Below are 25,917 nucleotides of genomic sequence, written 5' to 3' on the forward strand. Positions count from 1 at the left end.
GTGTTACAGGGGTGGCGTTCGGCTTGAGCAGGATTTTATATCGGTATGGAGCGTGCCCATTCCATCGAATACGCTGTGGTACTGTGTGATAATGTCATCTATGTCAGCTTGCAAGTTTCCATCAGGTGAGGCCATCGGCGGTGATGATGACATGGTGTGGACTCGCTGAACCAGGTTCAGGAGCTTGCAGGCTCGAGCACCGAGCAGGGACGCGCTGTCAGGCCCGACGATTTCAAACCGCAGAGTTGCCTTGATCGCCTTGTTGGATACCCCTAGTTGACAGGAGCCACTGGCAGATATGGCATTGCCATTGTAGTCAAGGAGCTGGCAGGCCGGTGGAAAAATGCTTGGTCTGGCACGGATGGTGTCGAGGTCGGATTTTGAGATGAGGTTCGCTGATGCGCCAGTGTCCAGTTTAAATCGGATGCGAGCCTTGTTAACTGTGAAGACAGCACACCACTCGTCGTCGGGATCCACACTGAGGATCGAGAGGCGTTTTGCCGTTGTGGTGGAAGGCAGCTCATGTGTAGTTATGGTGCCCACCCGGTATGGGGACTTGAGGCACTCAGCAACAGGGTCTGTCGGGCCGTCTGGATCGGAATCTGGCATGCCTTGTTGTATTGAGTGGACACTTCTGCGCCACAGCTGGGATCGCTGGCTGATGAGCGGTGGAGCAGATCTGCAAAGGGCTGCGTAGTGGCCAAGCTTGCCACACTGTAGACACCGGCGTCCTTTTGCCGGACATTGCCGCTTTAAATGGGCGGAGCCACAATTCGGACACGTCATGACGCCGATGTCAGCGCGTTCCGTGCGCCATAGCGCATGGGCAGTGCGGTCGGTCGACGTACGCACCTGCGCAGTCGGGTTGTCGGGCTCGTCGTCCACTCGGTCGTGGCGTGCATGCACAGGGACCTGGGAAAAGCGCGCGAAACGGCCACTCTCCTCGATGCTCAGGCCCTGCATTTGTGCAATGGCCTGCACCCGTTCCGCCTCGTGGGAGGCCAGCTTTGCAGTTTCTGCCGCCCTGATGTGGGAGTAACGATTCTTCGCATGCTCATGGACAACGCACGTCTCGATAGCGACAGAGAGGTCAACTGTTTGACTTTCAGGAGCTGCTGCCAAAGGGAGTTGGAGTGGACCCCGAAAACGATCTGATCCCGGATCATGGAATCAGCCGTCGAGCCATAGTTACATGACTGCGCTAGGATGCGGAGATGGGTCATGAAGGACTGAAAATTTTCATCCTTACCCTGAAGCCTCTGCTGGAAAACATACTGTTCAAGGCTTTCATTCACCTCAATGTCGTAGTGGCTGTCAAACTTCAGCAGAACTGTTTTAAATTTTGTTTTGTCTTCGCCGTCAGTGAACATAAGGGAGTTGTAGATGTGGATGGCGTGGTTCCCCGCGGTGGAGAGAAATAGCGCGATCTTCCTGGCATCCGATGCTGCTTCGAGGTCGGAGGCCTCGATGTACAAAAGGAACTTTTGCTTGAAGATTTTCCAATTGGCGCCGAGGTTGCCGGAGATGCGGAGATGCGGAGGAGGCTGGATGTTTTCCATTTTACCGGATGGCTGCTTGCTGGTCAATACTGATTCACTCGAGGTAGGTCCGTCAAGATCAGTATCACTCTGCTCCATGATGTGTTAGGCAGGTAGGTTCGATGTGGACTGCACTCGATGCAGGGAAGCTAGAAACAGACGTCGAACACTGGAGAAGATCCAACACTGTTTTATTCAACAATAGAACTGATATACATATTCAGCTGTGGGTCGACACTATACTGAACTGACTGGAGACCTTGTAGTAGCCTGACCAGACTTACTAGCTACCTCATGGTGTTTGCACTTGCTAGCTCGTGGACTCTGACAGTCTCAGTGGCTGGGTCCAGAGAGAGCAGGAAACCTAGTGCCCTCTGGCTTTATAGTGGTAGTGTCCTGTCTGGTGATTGGCTGTGCTGTGTTGTGTGCTTACTGGTCATCCTGTGTGTCAATCACTGCCTGTCTGCATCTCATTATATACATGAGTGGATATTATGACAACGGTGACATTATAAAACTAAATATGACACCGAGTCACGTTAGGAGACGTTAAGACACATGGCCAAAGGTTTGGTCAGCTTTAAGAAGTGTTCTGAAGGAGGAAAGCGAGATGGAGAGGTTTAGAGAGGGTATTTCAGAGCTTGGGGTTTAGGTAACTGAAAACAGATGGTGGAGCAATGAAAATCAGGAATACTTAAGATGCCTGAGAAAGTGGAGCACAGATATATGTAGGACTGGAGCAGATTACAGAGAGAGGGAGGTATAAAGCCATGGAGGGATCTGAATACAATGCGAGGAATTTTGTTGTGAGTTTGCAGCAGAATTGTGGCCTCAAGTATACAGGGTAGAAAGTAGGAGGCCAGCGAGGACTGCATTATAATGGTCAGGTTGGAGGTAACAACTACGTGGATGAGGGGTTCTGTAGCAGATGAGCTCTGGCAGGGATGGTGTTGGGCAATTTTATAGAGGTGATGATGGAGGCTTATGGTTCAAAGGCCAAACATGACACTAAACTTGCAAACCATTCCAGTTCGCCCTCAGACTGGTTCCAGGAAGAGGGATGGAGTCAGTAATTAATTAGCAAACACACTTTGTGGCAGGGATCAAAGACAATGCTTTCAGTCTTTCCAATATTTAATTGGAGGAAATCTCTGCTCATCCAGTATTGGATATCAGTAGGGGCTGCTGAGAGTGGCGGTGGTGAGGGAAAGCTGGGTGTTTTCAGCGTGCTTGTCGAAACCGATGCGTTGTTTTTAGAGAATGCCACAGAGGAACAGCATGTAGATGTGAAACAAGAGGCTTCGAAGGATTGATCCCAATCCCAATTTGGGAGACGTCCAAATTAAATGTATGCGAGAGGGAAAAGAAGCCATTAATAGCAATTCTCTGACTCTGACGGTTTGAATGTAACCAGGTGATTGTCGTTACACGCAGCTGACGGCAGGAGAGAGGTGTTGGAGCAGGGTGGTGTGTTTAAGTGTGTCAAAGGCTGCAGACAGAAGGATGAGGATGATAGGTTTACATTTGTCACACTCACATAGAATGCCATTCTGGCTTTGATAAGAATTGTTTTGGTACTATGGTAGGGGCTGAAACTTCATTGGTGGGATACTTACATGGAGTTCTGGGAAAGACTGGAATTAAAAGTTTAATGATGACCATGAAACCATCGTCGATTGTCGCTAAAACCCACCTGGTTCACTAATATCCTTTAGGGAAGGAAATCTGTCATCTTTATCTGGTTTGGCCTACATGTGACTCCAGACCCACAGTAATGTGGTTAACTCGTAAAAAACACTGGATAAAAGCAAATTACTGCGGATGCTGGAATCTGAAACCAAAGAGAAAATGCTGGAAAATCTCAGCAGGTGTGGCAGCATCTGTAGGGAGAGAAAAGAGCTAACGTTTCGAGTCCAGGTGATCCTTTGTCAAAGCATTTTCCACCTTTCTTGTACATCATCTACATGCTTATCAATGACGTTGCTGAGGGGAAGCATGTAGACGATGTACAAGCCGGGGAGCAAAAATGGTTTGAGGATGTGTAGTGTGTAAGCTTGTGTCAAGTAGGAGTGGAACCATAACAACATTGTACCATAGAGGTGATTATAAAGGAGAAAGGGTGGAAAATGGTGGCCAAAATTATTATGTAGAATTGGCAAGAATGATGATTTGGTTTTCTCCCAGGACTATTTCTCCCTTTACTCATGGTTAATATTCATTTTTCAATAAAATAATTGTAATAGATTGAGCGCACAGTGCCAATAAAGGTTTCTACTTACAGCATATTATTGCCAATAGGTGAGTCTGCCACGTCAGGGCATAGAACATTCCTCCCACAGCACTACAGGCCAGGACACAGTTATAGCCCCATAATCCATCATAAATTTTCTGGAATGGTGAGGCCAGAGATAATCCTGTAAGACAAATTGATAAACAGGATAAAATAGGTAACTGCTTGCTTCCTTACATGCTGCTAAATACTTTGATCCTGTAAGTGTATCTGGGGCTGGATTCTCTGGTCCTCCAGCCGCGTGTTTCTCGGTGGCGTGATGTTTGATGGTGACGGAATTCTCTACCCCCACCGCTTGTCAATGGGATTTCCCACTGAAGCCACCTCATGCTGTTGGGAAACCCATGGGCGGGGGTGTGCTGCCAGTGGGGACAGAGAATCCCAACAGCCGGAGAATTCTGGCCCTGATGTCAGAGATTGGGCCGTAAGCTAGAAGGTAGCGTTCCTGGTTGAATGCACCCTGTACATAGCACTGTTAAAAGGTTGTTCTTGCCTTTGGCACTAGAGGTGCTCAGTGAGGTTATCACAGGGCAAGTCAGGCACTGGGGAAGATCAATATCTCCAATGGGTCCGATCACAATTGGAAAGAACTTACTTTTTAAAAATAAATTCAGAGTGCCCAATCCATTTTTTCCAACTAAGAGGCAATTTAGCGTGGACAATCCACCTACCCTGCACACCTTTGGGTTGTGGGGGCGAAACCCATGCAAACATGGAGAGTATGTGTAAATTTCACACAGATAGTGACCCAGAGCTGGGATTGAACCTGGGATCTCGGTGCTGGAGACAGCAGTGCTAACCACTGCGCCACCGTGCTGCCCTTGAAAGAATTACTTAAGTACTTCACTCAATGTTTTACATACTTTTGACAGACACCCTGGCCAACTATAGAGCAACCTGATCCAATGTTATTTAATGCCCTTTTGGCAAGGAATAAACACACACGCGTATATCATTGTCTGGTTGGACGCTTATTCACCTAGGAAAAGAAGTGGGGGTATGTCACATGAACTGCCCCACAAGCTACCAGAACCTGCAATATTACCATGTGGAACTGAACTCGGGCATCTACCGTTTTACCATCCACAGGTAGCAGCAGAAAGAGTTCTGTCCAAGTAGACTGCCTGATCCGCATCTAAACTGTGTATTACTGGCAACACCAGAACTCCTGTATCGGTGTGTATAAGACTAATTCAGCTCTCTATGCTTCCTTCCATCGTGGAAGTCTTCGCTTTTGAAAAGACAAGTTTCCTGTCACAGTTCCAGCCTGCTAACCTCTGAAACAATACACCATTGGATGTTTGATTCTGTACTCTGGACCCACGTGAAACCATGGGCAGAATTCTCCATTCTAGAGACGAAGTGCTCCTGCCGGAGTAGAATCGCTCCTGGGGCGCGATTCTCCGACCCCCCACCGGGTCGGAGAATCACCAGGGGCTGGCGTGAATCCCGCCCCCGCCGTGTCCCGAATTCTCCGCCACCAGAGATTTGTCGGGGGCGGGAATCGCGCCGCGCCGGTCGGCGGGGGCGGGAATGGTCGGCGGGCCCACCCCCGGCGATTCTCTGGCCTGCGATGGGCCGAAGTCCCACCGCTGTCAACCCTCTCCCGCCAGCGTGGATTAAACCACCTTTTGAACGGCGGGACAAGGCGGCGCGGGCAGGCTCCGGGGCCCTGGGGGGGTTGCGGGGCGATCTGGCCCCGGGGGGTGCCCCCATGGTGGCCTGGCCTGGGATCAGGGCCCACCAATCTGCGGGCGGGCCTGTGCCGTGGGGGCACTCTTTTTCTTCTGCCTTTGCCATGCTCTTCACTATGGCGGAGGCGGAAGAGACCCCCTCCCCTGTGCATGCACGGGGATGACGTCAGCAGCCGCTGCCGCCCCCGCGCATGTGTCGCCCGGCGAAGACCTTTCGGCTCCGGCTGGAGTGGCGCCAAAGGCCTTTCCCGCCAGCCGGCGGAGCGGAAACCACTCTGGCGTGGGTCTAGCCCCTCAAGGTGAGGGCTTGGCCCCTAAATGTGCGGAGACTTCCGCACCTTTGGGGAGGCCCGACGCCGGAGTGGTTCCCGCCACTACATTACGCCGGAACCCCCCGCCCCGCCGGGTAGGGGAGAATCCCGCCCCTGGTATCTGCTGGCACTAGAAGTCATGCCCAAGAGTGATTCCCTCTCTTTTTCCATGCAAATGTATACATGGAGGGGAGCTCACGGGATTCTATCAGGAGACTGTTGGGTGTCTCTTTTGGGGATCTGACGGGGAGGCTGGAGGTGGCAGAATTTGCATTGTGGGGGGAGGGAGGCCTCTGATGGATTTTGGTGGGCACCTACGTTATACTGTTACCCGTCTCGATCCATCACTGTGCCAGGGCTATGTTTGAAAATACGTGTATCAATCCATGCTCGCGTGAAACCCGGATGAGAGGCCTGGAGCATCACTGGATCCTGGAGAATTGGACTTCCAGCCCGTTAATCAGATTCAAATGGGTGCAAATGACCCATCTGCTTCCTCCCACCACCGCGGAGTGTGTAGCTCGCTGCTGCTGCAGGTGGGGGCTGGATCATCGCGGGCGCCAATCCCGTTTTTAGGCCGATTCTCAATTTTCCGCTGGTTAGGGAAACCCGCGACAGTTGGCATGCGGCAAGGAATCCCCCCGCATAACTCTTATTTTTATTGTGATCTTGGCCCTGTACACCTTTCTTTCCCATATCTCTCTTTTATTGTGTGAGTACAAAAGGGGCAAACATTCCTCTTATTTTACCTAATCCCGCGTTTGCTGTTTCGTTATCAATGGGCGGTCGGGTCACTTCAAACTGACGGATTGGGAAAAATCCACCACCACTTATCAAGGGGGAAATCAAAAATCAAAAACACCTTTCTGTTTATGGACAAGTAATGAGAGGAGAAATCCGGGCTGTTTAATTTAATCCCCCTCCTGTCTGTAATACTGTAAAACAGCATGGCTCCTCTGAAATGCTTCAACAATGCAGAGGAGTTAGGAATAGGCAACAAATGCTGTCCTTGCCCAAGAAAGAATATGAATAAACATTTAACATAAAACCCTTGTGGGCTTTCATCTCAGGAAGCAGTGATATAAACTTACCTGCCAGTATACCCACACAGGATCCAACTGCAGCATGTAGGCATATGACTGGTGATGAGATGATTAAAGCAACAAGGAGAATACCTCCAGTCCAGGGATTGTCACAGCCGTACACCTGTCCAACGCCCACTGGGATAGCTCTCAGAAGCTGAATAAAAGTAAAACAAGGAGACTTGAAGTGATTTTCATGCAAAGTGAAGGTTGGTGAAATAGACAATCAAGGCAAAACTGATGACAATCAGTGGAAAAACCATGCATTGTTCATGTTTGCACAAATGCAGCTATTTAAAGTTCATCATGTGGAAGTCCTCTGTGCATTTCTCCATGCTGCGCAGTATTGCATTTTCCTCTTCAGTATTTGGTACGAGACCCTTATTTTCAATCCTCAGCTTCTCTAACACCATCATTCTCTTTCTCCCTCTTGGTTTACATTCTTCTGATCTTTCTTCAGTTCCCTCCTTTCGGCAAGTTCTCATGCCTTAGAATATAGCCAATATTGTTTGGCATCCCACCAACAAACATTCACTCCCTCCACCACGTAGGCACAGTAGCAGCCGTGTGTACCACCTACAATATGCACTGCACAAGTGCACAAGTTCATCAGGGTTCCTTAGACAGCACCTTCCAAACCCATGACCACTACCATCTAGAAGGACAAGGGCAGCAGATACATAATAATAAAAATAATAATCTTTATTGTCACAAGTAGGCTTACATTAACACTGCAATGAAGTTACTGTGAAAAGCCCCGAGATGCCACATTCCAGCGCCTGTTCGAGTACACACAGGGAGAATTCAGAATGTCTAATTCACCTAACAAGTACATCTTTCGGGACTTGTGGGAGAAAACTGGAGCACCCGGAGGAAACCCACGCAGACACGGGGAGAACATGCAGGCTCCACACAGACAGTGACCCCAGCCAGGAATCGAACCTGGGACTCTGGCGCTGTGAAGCAACAGTGCTAGCCATTGTGCTACCGTGCCATCCATGGGAACACCACCAGCTGCCTGTACATTCCCTCCAAGCCACTCACCATCCTGACTTGGAAATATATCACCATTCCTTCACTGACTTCTGCTCGTCAGTATCCCGGAACTCCCTCCTTAACAGCCCTGTGGATGTAACTACACCACATAGACTGCAGAGGTTCAAGAAGATTGGGCAGCACGGTGGCATAGTGGTTAGCACTGCTGCCTCACAGCTCCAGGGACCCGAGTCCAATTCCAGCCTCAGGTGGCTGTCTGTGTGAAGTTTGCACTTTCTCCCTATGTCTGCGTGGGTTTCCTCCGGGTGCACCGGTTTCCTCCCACAGTCCATAGATGTGCAGGTTAGGTGGATTGGCCATGCAAAATTGCCCCTTAGTGTCCAAAAGGTTAGGTAGGGTTACTGGGTTACGGAGATAGGGTGGAGGTGTGGACTTAAGTAGGGTGCTCATTCCAAGAGCCGGAGCAGACAGGATGGGCTGAATGACCTCCTTTTGCACAGTAGGAATTCTATTCTATGAAGATCACTCACCATCACCATCTCAAGGGCATTTAGGGATGGGCAATAAATGCTGGCCTAGCCAGTGAAGCCCAGATCCCTTGAAAGAATAAAAAATATCTAAACATGTTGCCTTTTCTTGATGCTACCCACAAATGATCTTTTCTCTTCCACCATCCTGAGAATTTCTTCATTGCTGCTGTGTTTTCCCCTGCTGACCTGATCCATCCTTCTCCAGAACCACCTTTCACAACTTTTTTAACTTGGCATATTTGCTTTCCACAGTCCCAACAAGGCACTCCAACTCACAGGCTAGATAATTCTTAAGACCTCTGCTCATTCCTATGCTGAGCAATCCTTTATTTTTAGAATGCATTCTTTACAATTGCAAATTAACTCTGATTTCTTTATGCTTTATAAAAATGTTTAATTGGACAATTATTAATGAAAAGATGTTTATTATGGGAACAATTACATACCTGTTTCTTTTCAGGAGAGAAAGGTTTGTTTTAAGAACATAGTAGAATCAGAGAATTAGAATTTACAGTGCAGAAGGAGGCCATTCGGCCCATCGAGCCTGCACCGGCTCTTGGGAAGAGCACCCTACTAAAGCCCATGCCACCACCCGATCCCCGTAACCCAACAACCCCACCTAACCTTTTTTTTGTTGGACAGTAAGGGCAATTTAGGATGGCCAATCCACCTAACCTGCACATCTTTGGACTGTGGGAGGAAACCGGAGCACCCGGAGGAAACTCATGCAGACACGGGAAGAAAGTGCAAACCACACAGTCACCCGAGGCTCCAGGATGGTATGTTGCCTCCCTGGTGCCAGGGTCCAGGATGTCTCCGAACGGGTAGAGGGAATCCTGAAGGGGGAGGGCAAACAGGCAGAGGTCGTTGTACATATTGGTACTAACGACATAGGCAGGAAGGGGCATGAGGTCCTGCAGCAGGAGTTCAGGGAGCTAGGCAGAAAGTTAAAAGACAGGACCTCGAGGGTTGTAATCTCGGGATTACTCCCTGTGCCACGTGCCAGTGAGGCTAGAAATAGGAAGATAGAGCAGACAAACACGTGGCTAAACAGCTGGTGTAGGAGGGAGGGTTTCCGTTATCTGGACCACTGGGAGCTCTTCCGGGGCAGGTGTGACCTGTATAAGATGGACGGGTTGCATCTAAACCGGAGAGGCATAAATATCCTGGCCGCGAGGTTTGCTAGTGTCACACGGGAGGGTTTAAACTAGTATGGCAGGGGGGTGGGCACGGGAGCAATAGGTCAGAAGGTGAGAGCATTGAGGGAGAACTAGGGAATAGGGACAGTGTGGCTCTGAGGCAGAGCAGATGGGGAGAAGTTGCTGAACACAGCGGGTCTGGTGGCCTGAAGTGCATATGTTTTAATGCAAGGAGCATTACGGGTAAGGCAGATGAACTTTGAGCTTGGATTACTACTTGGAACTATGATGTTGTTGCCATTACAGAGACCTGGTTGAGGGAAGGGCAGGATTGGCAGCTAAACGTTCCAGGATTTAGATGTTTCAGGCGGGATAGAGGGGGATGTAAAAGGGGAGGCGGAGTTGCGCTACTTGTTCGGGAGAATATCACAGCTATACTGCGAGAGGACACCTCAGAGGGCAGTGAGGCTATATGGGTAGAGATCAGGAATAAGAAGGGTGCAGTCACAATGTTGGGGGTATACTACAGGCCTCCCAACAGCCAGCGGGAGATAGAGGAGCAGATAGGTAGACAGATTTTGGAAAAGAGTAAAAACAACAGGGTTGTGGTGATGGGAGACTTCAACTTCCCCAATATTGACTGGGACTCACTTAGTGCCAGGGGCTTAGACGGGGCGGAGTTTGTAAGGAGCATCCAGGAGGGCTTCTTAAAACAATATGTAAACAGTCCAACTAGGGAAGGGGCGGTACTGGACCTGGTATTGGGGAATGAGCCCGGCCAGGTGGTAGATGTTTCAGTAGGGGAGCATTTCGGTAACAGTGACCACAATTCAGTAAGTTTTAAAGTACTGGTGGACAAGGATAAGAGTGGTCCGAGGATGAATGTGCTAAATTGGGGGAAGGCTAATTATAACAATATTAGGCGGGAACTGAAGAACATAGATTGGGGGCGGATGTTTGAGGGCAAATCAACATCTGACATGTGGGAGGCTTTCAAGTGTCAGTTGAAAGGAATACAGGACCGGCATGTTCCTGTGAGGAAGAAAGATAAATACGGCAATTTTCGGGAACCTTGGATGACGAGTGATATTGTAGGCCTTGTCAAAAAGAAAAAGGAGGCATTTGTCAGGGCTAAAAGGCTGGGAACAGACGAAGCCTGTGTGGCATATAAGGAAAGTAGGAAGGAACTTAAGCAAGGAGTCAGGAGGGCTAGAAGGGGTCATGAAAAGTCATTGGCAAATAGGGTTAAGGAAAATCCCAAGGCTTTTTACACGTACATAAAAAGCAAGAGGGTAGCCAGGGAAAGGGTTGGCCCACTGAAGGATAGGCAAGGGAATCTATGTGTGGAGCCAGAGGAAATGGGCGAGGTACTAAATGAATACTTTGCATCAGTATTCACCAAAGAGAAGGAATTGGTAGATGTTGAGTCTGGAGAAGGGGGTGTAGATAGCCTGGGTCACATTGTGATCCAAAAAGACGAGGTGTTGGGTGTCTTAAAAAATATTAAGGTAGATAAGTCCCCAGGGCCTGATGGGATCTACCCCAGAATACTGAAGGAGGCTGGAGAGGAAATTGCTGAGGCCTTGACAGAAATCTTTGGATCCTCGCTGTCTTCAGGGGATGTCCCGGAGGACTGGAGAATAGCCAATGTTGTTCCTCTGTTTAAGAAGGGTAGCAAGGATAATCCCGGGAACTACAGGCCGGTGAGCCTCACTTCAGTGGTAGGGAAATTACTGGAGAGAATTCTTCGAGACAGGATCTACTCCCATTTGGAAGCAAATGGACGTATTAGTGAGAGGCAGCACGGTTTTGTGAAGGGGAGGTCGTGTCTCACTAACTTGATAGAGTTTTTCGAGGAGGTCACTAAGATGATTGATGCAGGTAGGGCAGTAGATGTTGTCTATATGGACTTCAGTAAGGCCTTTGACAAGGTCCCTCATGGTAGACTAGTACAAAAGGTGAAGTCACACGGGATCAGGCGTGAACTGGCAAGGTGGATACAGAACTGGCTAGGCCATAGAAGGCAGAGGGTAGCAATGGAGGGATGCTTTTCTAATTGGAGGGCTGTGACCAGTGGTATTCCACAGGGATCAGTGCTGGGACCTTTGCTCTTTGTAGTATATATAAATGATTTGGAGGAAAATGTAACTGGTCTGATGAGTAAGTTTGCAGACGACACAAAGGTTGGTGGAATTGCGGATAGCGATGAGGACTGTCTGAGGATACAGCAGGATTTAGATTGTCTGGAGACTTGGGCGGAGAGATGGCAGATGGAGTTTAATCCGGACAAATGTGAGGCAATGCATTTTGGAAGGGCTAATGCAGGTAGGGAATATACAGTGAATGGTAGAACCCTCAAGAGTATTGAAAGTCAAAGAGATCTAGGAGTACAGGTCCACAGGTCATTGAAAGGGGCAACACAGGTGGAGAAGGTAGTCAAGAAGGCATACGGCATGCTTGCCTTCATTGGCCGGGGCATTGAGTATAAGAATTGGCAGGTCATGTTGCAGCTGTATAGAACCTTAGTTAGGCCACACTTGGAGTATAGTGTTCAATTCTGGTCGCCACACTACCAGAAGGATGTGGAGGCTTTAGAGAGGGTGCAGAAGAGATTTACCAGAATGTTGCCTGGTATGGAGGGCATAAGCTATGAGGAGCGATTGAATAAACTCGGTTTGTTCTCACTGGAATGAAGGAGATTGAGGGGCGACCTGATAGAGGTATACAAAATTATGAGGGGCATAGACAGAGTGGATAGTCAGAGGCTTTTCCCCAGGGTAGAGGGGTCAATTACTAGGGGGCATAGGTTTAAGGTGAGAGGGGCAAGGTTTAGAGTAGATGTACGAGGCAAGTTTTTTACGCAGAGGGTAGTGGGTGCCTGGAACTCACTACCGGAGGAGGTAGTGGAAGCAGGGACGATAGGGACATTTAAGGGGCATCTTGACAAATACATGAATAGGATGGGAATAGAAGGATACGGACCCAGGAAGTGTAGAAGATTGTAGTTTAGTCGGGCAGTATGGTCGGCACGGGCTTGGAGGGCCGAAGGGCCTGTTCCTGCGCTGTACATTTCTTTGTTCTTTGTTCTTTGAGGCCGGAATTGAACCCAGGTTCCTGGAGCTCTGAGGCAGCAGTGCTAACCACTGTGCCACCGTGCCGCCCTAGTATTGGGCTCACCAATGGCCTCACATTGTAAAATAAAGTCCCCTTGTTGTAGAGCAGCACAGTTTGCATCACTACAAATGAATTTAAACCTAATTGAATTAGTCTTTTAAATATAGCCAAAGTCAGCAGAATATATTGGGCGGGATTCTCTGATCCTGAGGCTAAATGTTGACGCCGCCGTAAACGGCGTCGCGTTTTACGACGGCGTCAGCAGGCCCCCAGGAGCAGTGATTCTGAGCCCTTAGGAGGCCAGCACGGCACTGGAGTGACCCACGCCGCTCCAGCTGCCGATACCGGCATCAAATATGCGCATGCGCGGTAGCTCCTTTCTCCGCGCCGCCCCGACGCAATATGGCGTAAGGCTGCAGGGGCTGGCGCGGAGCAAAAGAGGCCCCCCGCCCAAGAGGCTGGCCTGCCAATCGGTAGGCCCCGATCGCGGGCCAGGCCATAGCGGAGGACCCCACCTGGAGTCAGACTCCCCCTGGACCTCCCCACCAGGCCACCCCCGAAAGAATGCACACCGTGGTCCCGCTGGATAAGAGCACACGTGGTTGGCGCCGGCGGGACTCAGATTTTTTTGCGGCCACTTGGCCCATCCCGGGAGGAGAATCGCCGGGGGAGCCGCGTAGAGCGGCCCCCAATCGGCGCTGCGCTGACGCGAATGGCGGCGATTCTGCGGTCACCGGAGAATCGGCGGACCGGAGTCGGAACAGCGTTGAGCGAATCGCGCCCGGCCCGGCGATTCCCCAATCCGGAGTGGGCTGAGAGAATCCCGCCCGATGCTTCTTGTGCAGAGGAATTAATTGAATATGGTCAATGTGTTCAATATTTTTGTCTTTCTGGGTAAGTCTGTATCACGAAAGTTGGGCAGTTGACAACTTTTAAAGCCATGGATGCAATCCATCAGACTCAAGTTAAAGTCCTCTGAACGGCACGTTTAGTAGGGTGCTTCTTGGCGGCTGCAGTGCTGAGAAACAACCCGCTATCCAACGGCACTTTGCTACTATCTTTGGCCTCGGAGATTCTCTCCACTGCGGCCGCACTTAGATCAGGGCGCCATTTTGTCTGGCAGCCCCGATCTCCCCACGCCCCCCATCTTTCAGGCCCAACCCCCTGCACATTTGACCACCCTCACCCGCCAACCTTGGGGAGGGGCAGGGAACCCCTCCTTTAACTGGTAATGCAGCCTGGACCTGGCCCCTGGCAGTGCCAGCCTAGAACCTGGACACCTTGGCACTGCTAGCCTTGCATCCTGGCAATGCCCCTGGAACCACCATTTATCAAAGGGGAAATCAAAGTCAAACTTTGTGGGTCATCAGGACATCAGGAGCTCTATTTTCACCCCTGTGATGCAAGTCCCCATCACTCAAATATAAAATATGAATTTAGGTAATGTTTGCAGTGACATCCCGAGAAGGGACATCCCTATATGTATACTGGACTGGTCACCCTTCAGGTCTATGGCCAGTGTATTGTTGGGGCTCAATTTAAAATACTAGGCCTTTGTATGCTACCATGGGACTGATCTGTGTCATGTATTCTGATTTAGTATCTTCTTTACCACCTCATTTCTTCTGACATCCAGCCTACCAATGGATGGTAGGGGCTGGTTTAGCACAGAGCTAAATCGCTGGCTTTGAAATCAGACCAAGGCAGGCCAGCAGCACGGTTCATTTCCCGTACCAGCCTCCCCGAACAGGCGCCGGAATGTGGCGACTAGGGGCTTTTCACAGTAACTTCATTTGAAGCCTACTTGTGACAATAAGCGATTTTCATTTCATTTTCGTTGGTGAAGTCCTTGAAACATATGGTTCAGGCAGTAAAATAGGCAGGCACTTCATTGAGTCTATTACAATTGGAATCCAATGATGCCAGTAAGATCTTATTGCAATTTTCAGGTACCAATGGGCAATGTATGCGCCATGCATGCTCAGAGCTTTGGTGCTTGCTTTGAGTGCCATACGTACCAATACAGAATTCTATAAAAGAGTTAAGTATTTTTCTGGGGTCAGGATGAGCAATACTAGCATGCCTATCCTCACAAAATTGCACTTCCAATGACTGGCCATCAGCGAATCTTGCCTGGGATTATCTTAGAATTTACAGTACCGAAGGAGGCCATTCAGCCCATCGAGTCAACACCTGCCCCTGAAAGAGCACCCTACCTAAGTCCACATCTCCACCATATCCCCGTAATCCAGAAACCCCACCTAACCTTTGGACACTACGGGGCAATTTAGTGTGACCAATCCACCTAACCTGCACATCTTTGGATTGTGGAAGGAAACCGGAGCACCCGGAGGAAACCCAGGCAGACACGGGGAGAATGTGCAGACTCCGCACAGACCGTGGCCCAAGCCGAGAATCGAACCCGGGTCCCTGACACAGAAACAACAGTGATAACCACTGTGCTACCGTGCCGTTCCCTTGAATCTACTAGAGTTTATGTGCTTTTGGAGCCATCAAATTTTATGCCTTCTTTGATTAGCAAGTTCTTATCAATGGCATAGAAATGAAGCTCGGCTATGAATATGGTAGAGCCTCAGGCTGGTTCCGCCAGACAGTGGGTGTACTCCTGTTATCTCAACTACATGGAATTGGACATCTGAACATTTATACTTTAATGGTCAAAGAAGCCAGCGGTAGGAAGGATAAAGATATATTTTAGTTTAAGCATCAAGTCTGCTCATGGCAGTAACTATCTACAATCACAGTCCCCATTGGGACAACCAACATGCTGGACCATGCTCAGGATGGTTTATATGCTTAGTTTAATGACCCCCAGCTGAATGGGCCTCCTGGAAAGCTTGTACTCCTCGAGCCCCGCTGGGAGATCGATAATGGTTTCCTTGTGGATCTCATGGGGATTATGACACCCTTTCCCCTCCAAATCCAAATGTTCCCCCTCTGCGGTCGTCTGAGGAGGTCTTCTGCGCCACTTTGCACGAGAATGAGCTTCTATCTGCGGTGGGTCTGGGTCAGGTGGTGTGTACCAATTGGTCTTTTTCTGGCCGACCTCTAGAGGGTTACTGTGTATCACGTCTGCCCAAAGTAGTAACTATCTACATTCACAGTCCCTGTTGGGACAACCAACATACCGGTCCCTGTTCGTGCGACTTTTATGCTTGGTTTAACGAGTCCCAGCTGAGTGGGCCTCCCCCCACTACCTGGGAAGCTTGTACTCCACGAGTCCCATGGAGAGATGGTTTCCCTGTGGGCCTCCATAAGACCATAAGACATAGGAGCAGAATTAGGCCACTCGGCCCATCGAGTCTATTCCGCCATTCAATCATGGCTGATATTTTTCTCATCCCCATTCTCCTGCCTTCTCCCCGTAACCCCTGATCCCCTTATTAACCAAGAACCTATCTATCTCTGGTTTAAAGACACTCAGTGATTTGGCCTCCACAGCCTTCTGCGGCAAAGAGTTCCACAGATTCACCACCCTCTGGCTGAAGAAATTCCTCCTCATCTATGTTTTAAAGGATCGACCCTTTAGTCTGAGATTGTATCCTCTCCTTCTAGTTTTTCATCAAGTGGAAACATCCTCTCCATGTCCACTCTATACAGGCCTCGGAGTATCCTGTAAATTTCAATAAGATCCCCCTCATCCTTCTAAACTCCAACGAGTACAGGCCCCACTCATAAGACAAGCTCTTCATTCCAGTGATCATTCTTGTGTGCCTCCTCTGGACCCTTTCCAAGATCAGCACATCCTTCCTTATATACGGGGCCCAAACCCTCACAGAGGTTGTGACATATATCTGTATACTTTCACAGTAAACTTGCAAACAAATATTATTGTGGAATGTATTATGAGTGCCTATTGTACAAAAGTGGGAAATTATTCTACCATTGTAATATCAAAGCAATTGAAAGGAAGCTACTAGTCACTTATACATCATGGGCGTTATCCAATTGCCACACTGCACCTGAAAGTCAGCTAGCCGTGGTGCAGCGTGGCCGACAAAAGTGGGGAGACCCTGCTCCCAGGAACTACCCTGCTTGTAACGCATTGTGGGCGGAATCATTTTTTGACCAATCTGCTTATTAAAGCGAGACTGCTGGCCTCACTTTAAGGTGCAGATTCCCGAAGTGCCTGAGGCTTTGGGATCTATTCCCTTCGTCTTGGAGACCTCGGGCAAATGACATTTGGTACTGGTCCCTACACATGGGGACCAGATGGAACGGCACTCATGGGGGTCTTATATGGGATCAGAGGCCCCAGCTGCATGCCCTATGGGAAGTGGTGCCCTAGCACTGCTGGTACCACCTGGGTACCTTGACAGTGCCAGCCTGACATCCTGGCAGCCACTTGGGTATCATACTGGCATTGCCAATGTGCCACTGGCATCTGGCATGGGTACTGCCAGGTTGGCACTACCAAGTTGATATTTTGGGGATGTCCTGTGTGGGTGTTGGGGGGGTGTGGTGGGGCAGGGACCCTCCCATAATGTGTTCATGCTGGGGGGGTTCAGGGGTCGCTTTGGGGGCTCGGAGATTGGGATGCCATTTAAAAATGGCGTATGATCTTTTCCATTGGGGAGTTCCTCAGTGTACAGAACGGGGCTATGTGCGGCCTCGGCCGCATGTTCCCCACTAAGGCCCCTTATTCAACACGCGTTGTATAGTCATGTGTTTTCCGGTGTTTACAGCGCCGGGAAACATGCTGCTAAACACGCTCACTCTGGGACTTTGTTCCCAATGAGCTGAATCGTCCCTAACAGATGACATGTATGTGCTTTAGTAACATAAATAGTTGTATACATATAAGGAAATACAATCATAATTATAAATGAATGACTATTCAACTGAGTATATCAGCTTACTGAATATTAATTTAATTTGAATCGATATTAAATTTTGCTGTGTATGTTCAATGCGATCTCTATCTGTTTCATGTGCTTGCTATCTTAACTATGTTTAAGGACTATACAATGAAGTATAATATTCCTTACCATTGGAGCACTGAGATCAGACCATGTAATGTTTTGTGATGAAGTCACAGGCCCAATAAAGACCTGGGGAAAATGTTGGTTGTAGTGTCCTGTTGCAGCCATGAACAAGCCAACAGCTATATTAAAAGGCAAAGTGAAAACAGGTAGTTCCCATTTTCCCATCACAGCCGCCAAAGCACTCGAAATAACAGGGCTGAAAAATAAAAATAGCACAAAGACAAGATAAAGCTATTATGTTCATTTATTAAAGGATATTGGGCAGGATTCTCCGTCCCCCCCGCCGGGTCGGAGAATCCCGGGGGGCGGCGCGAATCCCGCCCTACGGCCCGTATTCTCCGGCGCCGTTTTTCGGGCAGGGGCGGGATTTACGCCACGCCGGTGGGGGGCTGTTGGCAGCATACCCCCCCCCCTCCCCCGGGCGATTCTCCGGGCCCCGATGAGCCGAGCGGCCATCCGTGTTTGGCCAATCCCGCCAGCGTGAATCACTCAACTCACATACCGGCGGGACCTGTCAGGTAAGTCAGCAGGGGCGGTCCCCTGGGGGTGCGGGGGGATCCAACCCCGGGGTGGGGGGGTGGGGGGGGTGGGGGGCCCAATGGTGACCTGGCCCACTGATCTGCGGGCGGTCTTGCACCCCTTTCCTCCACGCCGGGCCCTATAGGGCTCTGCCATGGCCGGTGCGGAGAAGAGAACCCCCCGCGCAGGCGCCAAAATACACTGGCCAGTCGGCGCATACGCGGAACCACGCCGGCGGGTTCGCGCATGCGCAAGATCACGCCGGCCCTTCGGCGCCGGCTGGAGTGGCACCAACCCCTCCGCCGTCCACCTACCCCCCAAAAGTGCGAGAAATCCGCATTTTCAGGGCTGACGCCGAAGTGGTTGGCGCTGGTTCTCCCGCCGGCGTGGGGACTTAGTCCCCAGAAGGGAGAATCTCGGTCCCTATTTCCATCCAATTTTGATTATTTGCTTTTTAGGAACATACTTTCATTAGTGGGAATACAAACTAGCCAATGTAACATGTCTATAATAATGAATGTCACAGGTAGGCTTACATTAACACTGCAATGAAGTTACTGTGAAAATCCCCTAGTTGCCATACTAAGGCGCCTGTTCAGGTACGGAGAGGGAGAATTCAGAATGTCCAATTCACCTAACAAGCACGTCTTTCGGGGCATATGGGAGGAAACCGCAGCACCCGGAGTAGACCCATGCAGACACGGGGAGAACATGCAGAATCTGTACAGCCAAGGTCCCAAGCCAGGAATTGAACCCAGGTTCCTGACGCTGTGAAGCAACAGTGCTAACCACTGTGCTACCATGAACATTTCTCAGGCAGTTAATAAGCCAGCTAACCAACATAAATGTTAAAAATCAATCCATCTGCGGTATGTACAGTATGACTGAATGGAATAGCTGAGTGTCCATAAGGTGAAATGGGCGGGAGTTTCCGGCCCTTGTCTCCCGAGATTTTTTACAGGGAAGTCTGAGGTGTGTGGAAATGGCAGGACTCTGTTTGAAGGCCCTGCAAGCAGTCTTTGGAGAAAACAACCTCAGCAATACAAAGAGAATTTTTTACAAGGCTGTAAGATGTGAAGCATAACAGATGAGTATAACAAGGCTTTATATAAAATGTATTGCAGACTGCCTGGTGGCAATGATAAAGTACACAGGCCAAATTTTCCATATGCAAAATCAGCTGTCCGGGTCCTCCTCATATTTAACGACTAAACTTTCACATAGTACCTGAGTGCAATGCTACTTTCTGTTACTTGAAACCTTTCATTGACTATAACAATAATATGGATTCATTTAGGAGAGAGATTCTGAAAGACTTTGGGATATAGATGCTGGAAGGCCTCACAGATCATTGGAATTTCGAGTATTAAGCATACCTTTGTTTATTTGCACAATGTTAATTGTTTCAAATACATCGGGCAGAATTTTTCTAGCCAGGCAGAGATAAATTCCAGTGCATGTAAGATGGGAAGGTCCCGCAAAATTAAATCAGGTCGGGATCTTGAAACCATCCCACCATCTTCGAGATTTTCCTGGGCAGGTTCCTACTCCTGGGGGGCACTCCTTAAGGTCTGGCAGGAAAGCAATTGGGGTGATTATAAAAGCAATTAAGAGCATTTTTAATCATGAATTCCTTATTGCCCAACTGTGCAAGGCTCCCATTCTGCGTCTGCAACTCACCAGGTGCACTGAGGCGAGTGTATAGTGGACCAACTTCTTCAGTGAAACTGACGAGCTTAGAAGGTTTTGATGAGTTACACTGAAAGCACTCCAAGATGCTGTCACTGCTTTGGAGATCTTGGAAGGCACTTCACCTATATTGCGCTTCACTCACATTCAGTTGCGCTTTCTTGCTACCAGTCTTCACTGTGGTGTGGGGGCAGCTTTTCCAGTCCCATTTTTCACCTTTATTGAGGGGTAAAATGTTGCACGTTTCTTTTACTCTGTCTTTTCTGTGGCTCTGTTCCAATTATGGCAATCAGTGAGTTGGCCCTTCTTTTTATGTCATCTATGTCTGAATGCTTAGAGTCGCCAGGTATCGAATGATACCACCACAAGTTTCAACCGGCTATCGATCAAAGAGCCAAACACCAGTTAGTTAGTTCAAGGTCAAGGGTACTTTATTTACATACAATTAGTCATGCAACATAAGCACTACTAGTTAACTACACCTATCGACTAAGACAACCTGTACTTAACTTCGGGCACCCGGCTTAGGTCAGAAAACAGTGGCCGCTGTTCAATTCTGGATCTCTCGGGTTCGAAGGAGTAACCGCTGCTCAGCTGGGCTCATCCGTCTGGTAGCGAGTGTTGAACTTGGACTCGCTTCTGGTGTTGCTGCAATTGGCGATGGCCGTGACCGGCGTACCAAGACCAAGAGGGCGCCAAGAGAGAGCGAACATATGGCGAACTCTTCTTCTTATACTCAGGGGGTTTTCGCGCTCTTTTGGGCGGTCCTTCGATTTGGGCCTTACTAATTGGGTGATCCCTGATCACTCTGTTCGATTCCTTAGCCAATCAGTGGGTGGGGATCTGGATGGCTGGGCGTGTCCCAAGCGGTCACTGACCCCGTTGTTTGTGTTTCCCTTGAACAGGGAGTGGCGCCGAAATGTCTGGCACTGTCCCGGTTGCTTGAGTACCAGTCCTTTGTTTTGGGGAAAGTGGGCCATCAAATGCTAATCGGCCCCATTAAAATGCTAATTGGGTGGAGTTTCGATACCGTCTGGATTTCTTGCTTATGAATAAGCATTTCAGGCTCTGAGCCTGCCTGAGTCTTGACTTGTCCAATTTACCCGCTAGGCTTTGCGTGTTTCTCTGTACCTAGTTGGAAGTGGCCATCTCAGATGGCTACAAAAAGAAGAGGCCACACCACCGCCAATAGCACGAGTGGCAATAAAAGCAACACCAGCACCACTACCAGCCAAATTCTTATCAAATTCAGGGTAGCTGGGATGAACATTGAGATTCAGTTGAACGGTGGAGAGTCCTCCCAACACTGGGCCTATAGACAAAGGCTCTCTTGACATAACTGCACAATAGTGCCTCACCAGGTCAGGCTCTCACAGCTCAGTTCAGTTTCTGGTCAATGGTAACTCCCAGGATGATGATATTGGGGGATTCAGTGATGGTAATGCCATTGAAATTCAAGGGGTGGTCTTTAGATCTTCTGTTGGGGATGGTCATTGTCTGGCTCTTATGTGGTACAAATGTAACGTGCCACTTGTCAGCCCAAGCCTGGATATTGTCCAGGTGTTGCTACATTTGAACACGGACTGCTTCAATATCTGAAGATCCAAAGGCAATGGATCTTTCTTCAACCAACAGCATGATGTGGGATCCCACTGCTCCTACACCATAAGGAGATGTGTCACTTGCTAATTGTAGGGGTAGGGTAGGATCAAAATGCGTAAAGACTTTAGATTTGAGCAACGCTTCTTTGGCATGCACAAAAGTGTTATCACATTGATCCTACCACTTCAACTTCTTGTTTTGGCACAACAGGTTATACAATGGTTTTTAAAATAATTGCCAAATTTGGAACAAATTTTCTGTAGCAGTACCACAATCCTAGGAAGGATCACAACTGGTTAACGTTCTGAGGTGCAGGCACAACTGTGATAGCCTTGACTTTCGAAGGAGATTTGTGAAGGCCCATGGCATTGATCACATGTCCCAGATACTCAACCGGAGACTGGAAGAACCCGCAATTGTTCTTGCGGATTCTCAGTCCATAGTCTTCCATAGAGAAGAGTCTGTGGTAGGGACTTTCACAATCTCGTGTAAGCACTCCTCCCACGCAACCTTCATCCATCCCATTCACCTGACTGTCCCAAGCTTTTCCAATGCAGCCTGCTGGGATTCTCTTTCAGTTGTCCAGCTGAGCTGACCACAATCTCCGCCCACCCACTCCCATACAACACCTGTGTCCATCCAACATGAGGCTCCACTCACTTTCGATTTGAAAAACATGGTCAGAATCAAGTTTCTGATAAGCCCCCCATTCCTCAGTCACCTATGTCGTCTTCCCCCATCACCACAGACACCCCATGGCATCATATTTGATCTCTCCACCATACCCTTACAGCCCTAGCCCTTCTCCTTCAGAAATATCGAGGTGAACGCGCATAGAATCATAGAATTTACAGTGCAGAAGATGGCCATTCGGCCCATCGAGTCTACACTGGCTCTTGGAACGAGCACCCTATCCAAGCCCACACCTCTACTCTATCCCCTTAACCCAGTAACCCCACCCAACACTAAGGGCAATTTTGAACACTAAGGGCAATTTAGCATGACGAATCCACCTAACCTGCACATCTTTCGACTGTGGGAGGAAACCGGAGCACCCGGAGGAAACTCACGCACACACGGGGAGAACGTGCAGACTCTACACAGACAGTGACCCAAGCCGGGAATCGAACCTGGGACCCTGGAGCTGTGAAGCAATTGTGCTAACCACTCTGCTACCGTGCTGCCCATGTTTCCTACCTTCCTGAAAACCCCACCCTCATCCACATTGACTTCCCTGATCTCTTCCTTTCCATCTCCACGATACATGATTGACTCTGTGGCCCCACCTTGCCGCCCTTTCTAACATCAGCAACACATTCCCACCCTCACACTCTTATGGCTCCCACTGCCTCTCTCATATTCACCCATTTCATCCTACCATACCCACCCTGTGTTCACTCCCCAGGAGGCAGTCATTGACTCCACAGACCCCTCACTTGCACGTTCACCTGGACATTCTGCCCCTTACAACTTCCTTCCCCATACACCTTCCTCCACCCTTACACCTTCTTCCCACTTACTCCCTCCTCCTCCTTATACTTTCCTCATACCTTCCACTTACCACCCCACTTGCACCATTCTCCCTGTGACACCTTCCTCCCCTCCCAGTTTCACCTTTCCTGACACCTTCGCACCCCTTCTTCCCAGCTTTGCCTACTCCTCCATATGACTTTCCTCTCTTGCTCACACCTAAAACCTCCCCCTCCCCTCACCCACCCCTTTGACGCATCCTTACCAGTACATGGCAATGTTCCAAAGCAGGTCCAAAGCATTAGCGAATGCCATGGAAGATGATCCGAGATGCTGCCACTGAAACTCCATGAAGATCTGAAGCATCAGTGAATTTGAGACCCTCCACCTTCTGAGATATGTCGTGCGGCAGAGCAATAGGCATGAGAGTCACCCACCATGTGGTGCATGTGTTTCTCCACGGTCCAGTAGCTGTTGATTACCAGCATCTTCTTCTCCTTGAATGTCGGCAATTTAGGAAACGCCCTAAAGCTAAGCCCCAACTTATGTTTGTGAAGCTGGTCTAGATGTGTTCTGGACTGCCATGTTTTCCTGCTAGCATAAAGGAGAATCGGTCGTGAGAGGCGATTCTGGTCGTCTTCATTTGCATTCCATTGGTAGGATGCAAATAGATTTAATGCCAGCCTCCAGCAGGATTCCTGATCATCCATGGCATGCAGCATCGGAAGATACTACTGTAAATTCATGCCGGCATGTAACCAATTTTTGGACCTCCCGCCAAACTCTACCTCTTCCCCTCGCCATTGAGCCTGCCTGCTGGGGCATGGGAAAATTCCACCCATTACCTTTATTGGAACATCACTTATTGTGACTTCCTTTCCGTACGGTGTACAAGAGAGAATAAGACGATGAAACATTGCATTACTTCCTGTGATGATGTGTACTGTGTCCCCTCAGCATATCACAGTTAGCATTAACCCTTTATATTATATCTCCCCCAAATCTCTGACTTTCATTTTTCTAGTTTTTCACTAGTCTATCTGAACAGGTCCTCAGTTCCTTTGGTGGAGATTGGAGATTTGAGAACTGCTAGCGATCTCTCAGGCTCTGCTGGGCAAAAGGAGAATTTGTAGATGATTCAAATTCACAGGTCTGGTAGTCGTCTGTATCTCTTGATGAACGCAGTATCTCTGGTCTGTTCGGTTGTGTAGATGATTGCTTTGATTGTGTAGGAGATTGCTTCTGTGTGGCAAATGGTGCATGCCTGTTCTGTCTCACCATCCCATTGTCTGTCTGGATAAGGTAGGACTGAAGATGTGGTGCCTGTTCAACCATTTGTCCACAGATCCAAACTGGTTCTCCTGGTTAGAGGTTTTGAAGATTGCGTGCTTTGTGATGTTTGTCATAGTTCCACATCTGTAAAAATATTCATCCTCTTTATCTCTCATTGTATTCAAGTCATTGGCTTGTACTCATGGCATGAGTGTGTGTGGGAGAGTAGGGAGTTGAGTTCTCAGTCTTCTTCCCATGAAGAGTTCACATGATGCTAGACCATTTTGGAATGGAGTTGAACGATAGTTCAGAAATGCAAGTTGGATGTCATTGTTGTTCTTTAGCACTGCTTTCACTGTATGCTCTTTTCTTTCAACTTCATTTTTGGCTTGAGGGTACCTTGGTGAGATGGTAGTGTGGAAAAATCAAACAATGTTGTGAAGTCTTTGAAGTATTAATTGACAAATTGCAGTCCATTATCTGAGATGACAGGGTCTGGGATTCCATGTGTGTTACAAAAATCCCCCTTCAGTGATGTAATAACTGTTTCAGAAATGTGACTTTGCAGTTGCTTGACCTTGATTCATCTGGAGTAGTGATCTATTATGATCAATAATATCTTACCTCTGTGTTCAAACAGGTCCATCCCAAAACGTTCCTATGGTCTTTATGGAAAGGAAGATGACATCAGTGGTTCTTTTGTCTCTTGGTGATGAATAACACAAGAAAATACAGGTTGATATCATCTCTTCCAACAGTTTTGAGAGACTTGGCCATCAAACAGAATAACATTCCCTGGCTCAGATTTTTGCGATGTCCAAATATCCTTGGCCTAATCATTGTGTTATTCCGAGTCTCAGAACTCTTGGAATGACTACTGTCGTGTGATTTGGGTGAGTAAATGATCAACCACGCTGAGGTATCCTCTCTGTTCATAGTAATGTTTGAGAATGGGATTGTATGGCATGTATATTGACCATCCTTTGACATTGTACACTTTGACCTGAGCACATTCTTTACCAGATTTCTGTGCATCTCAGATTTGATCAGTCATTGAGTTATTGCTGGTAAAGTTGTGATTGTTGCTAATGAAAAGGTTTCTACTTCTTAAACAAGGACTTGTTATCTTGTTCAGCTCTTGTCACTGGGATATGGGACAAAGTGTCTGATGGAGTTTGCTGTTTTCTTGAAACATACTCTGTCTTTGCACCAAACCTCATCATCCTCAATCTGAATCTTCATACTCATGCAAGGATTTTTGATAACTCCTTAGAATTTAAGAGTATCACTCAGGGTTTACTTTAAGGTGAAGACCAAGAACATAATCTGCAAACTTTTCAAAAGGCTATGTGGCAGCTAATGCTTCTTTCTCTGTCATTGAATATCTCTTTTCAGTGAACGGGGTACATTGCAAACTGGTCTACGCTTTCCATCCACCTATACCTGAAACAATACAACTCCCAATCCTGTAGAAGATGTATCTGGGAATTATAGTGGATAGTTTGAGGTCATAGTGAGCTAAATGATCAGATGATAGCTACGTCTCTTATTTTCTCAAAAAACCTTGGTTGTGTTTAGTAGATTTTTATGGTTTGTCTATAGTAATCATCCTTATTTCATTTCTTATTCTTCATAAGAAAGTGCAATGTCAAGGCTGATGGCTAG

The 25,917-nt window shown here is 48.5% G+C and overlaps 1 protein-coding gene across 5 annotated transcripts in view; it reads right to left on the reverse strand.

Moving 5' to 3' along the window:
• slc14a2 (solute carrier family 14 member 2) overlaps positions 1 to 25,917 on the reverse strand; it is a 192,167-nt gene that overhangs the window by 17,512 nt on the left and 148,738 nt on the right. For all 5 annotated transcript variants that reach the window (XM_072497135.1, XM_072497137.1, XM_072497140.1 and 2 more), the window contains 3 exons: positions 17,704 to 17,896; positions 6,925 to 7,072; positions 3,818 to 3,952 (listed from right to left, as the gene is read on the reverse strand). In XM_072497135.1, the coding sequence (XP_072353236.1) occupies positions 3,818 to 3,952; positions 6,925 to 7,072; positions 17,704 to 17,896 (476 nt within the window). The remainder of the gene's footprint in view (positions 1 to 3,817; positions 3,953 to 6,924; positions 7,073 to 17,703; positions 17,897 to 25,917) is intronic.

The sequence above is a fragment of the Scyliorhinus torazame genome, chromosome 3 (assembly GCF_047496885.1).
Source record: "Scyliorhinus torazame isolate Kashiwa2021f chromosome 3, sScyTor2.1, whole genome shotgun sequence".
Classification (NCBI taxonomy): Eukaryota; Metazoa; Chordata; class Chondrichthyes; order Carcharhiniformes; family Scyliorhinidae; genus Scyliorhinus; species Scyliorhinus torazame.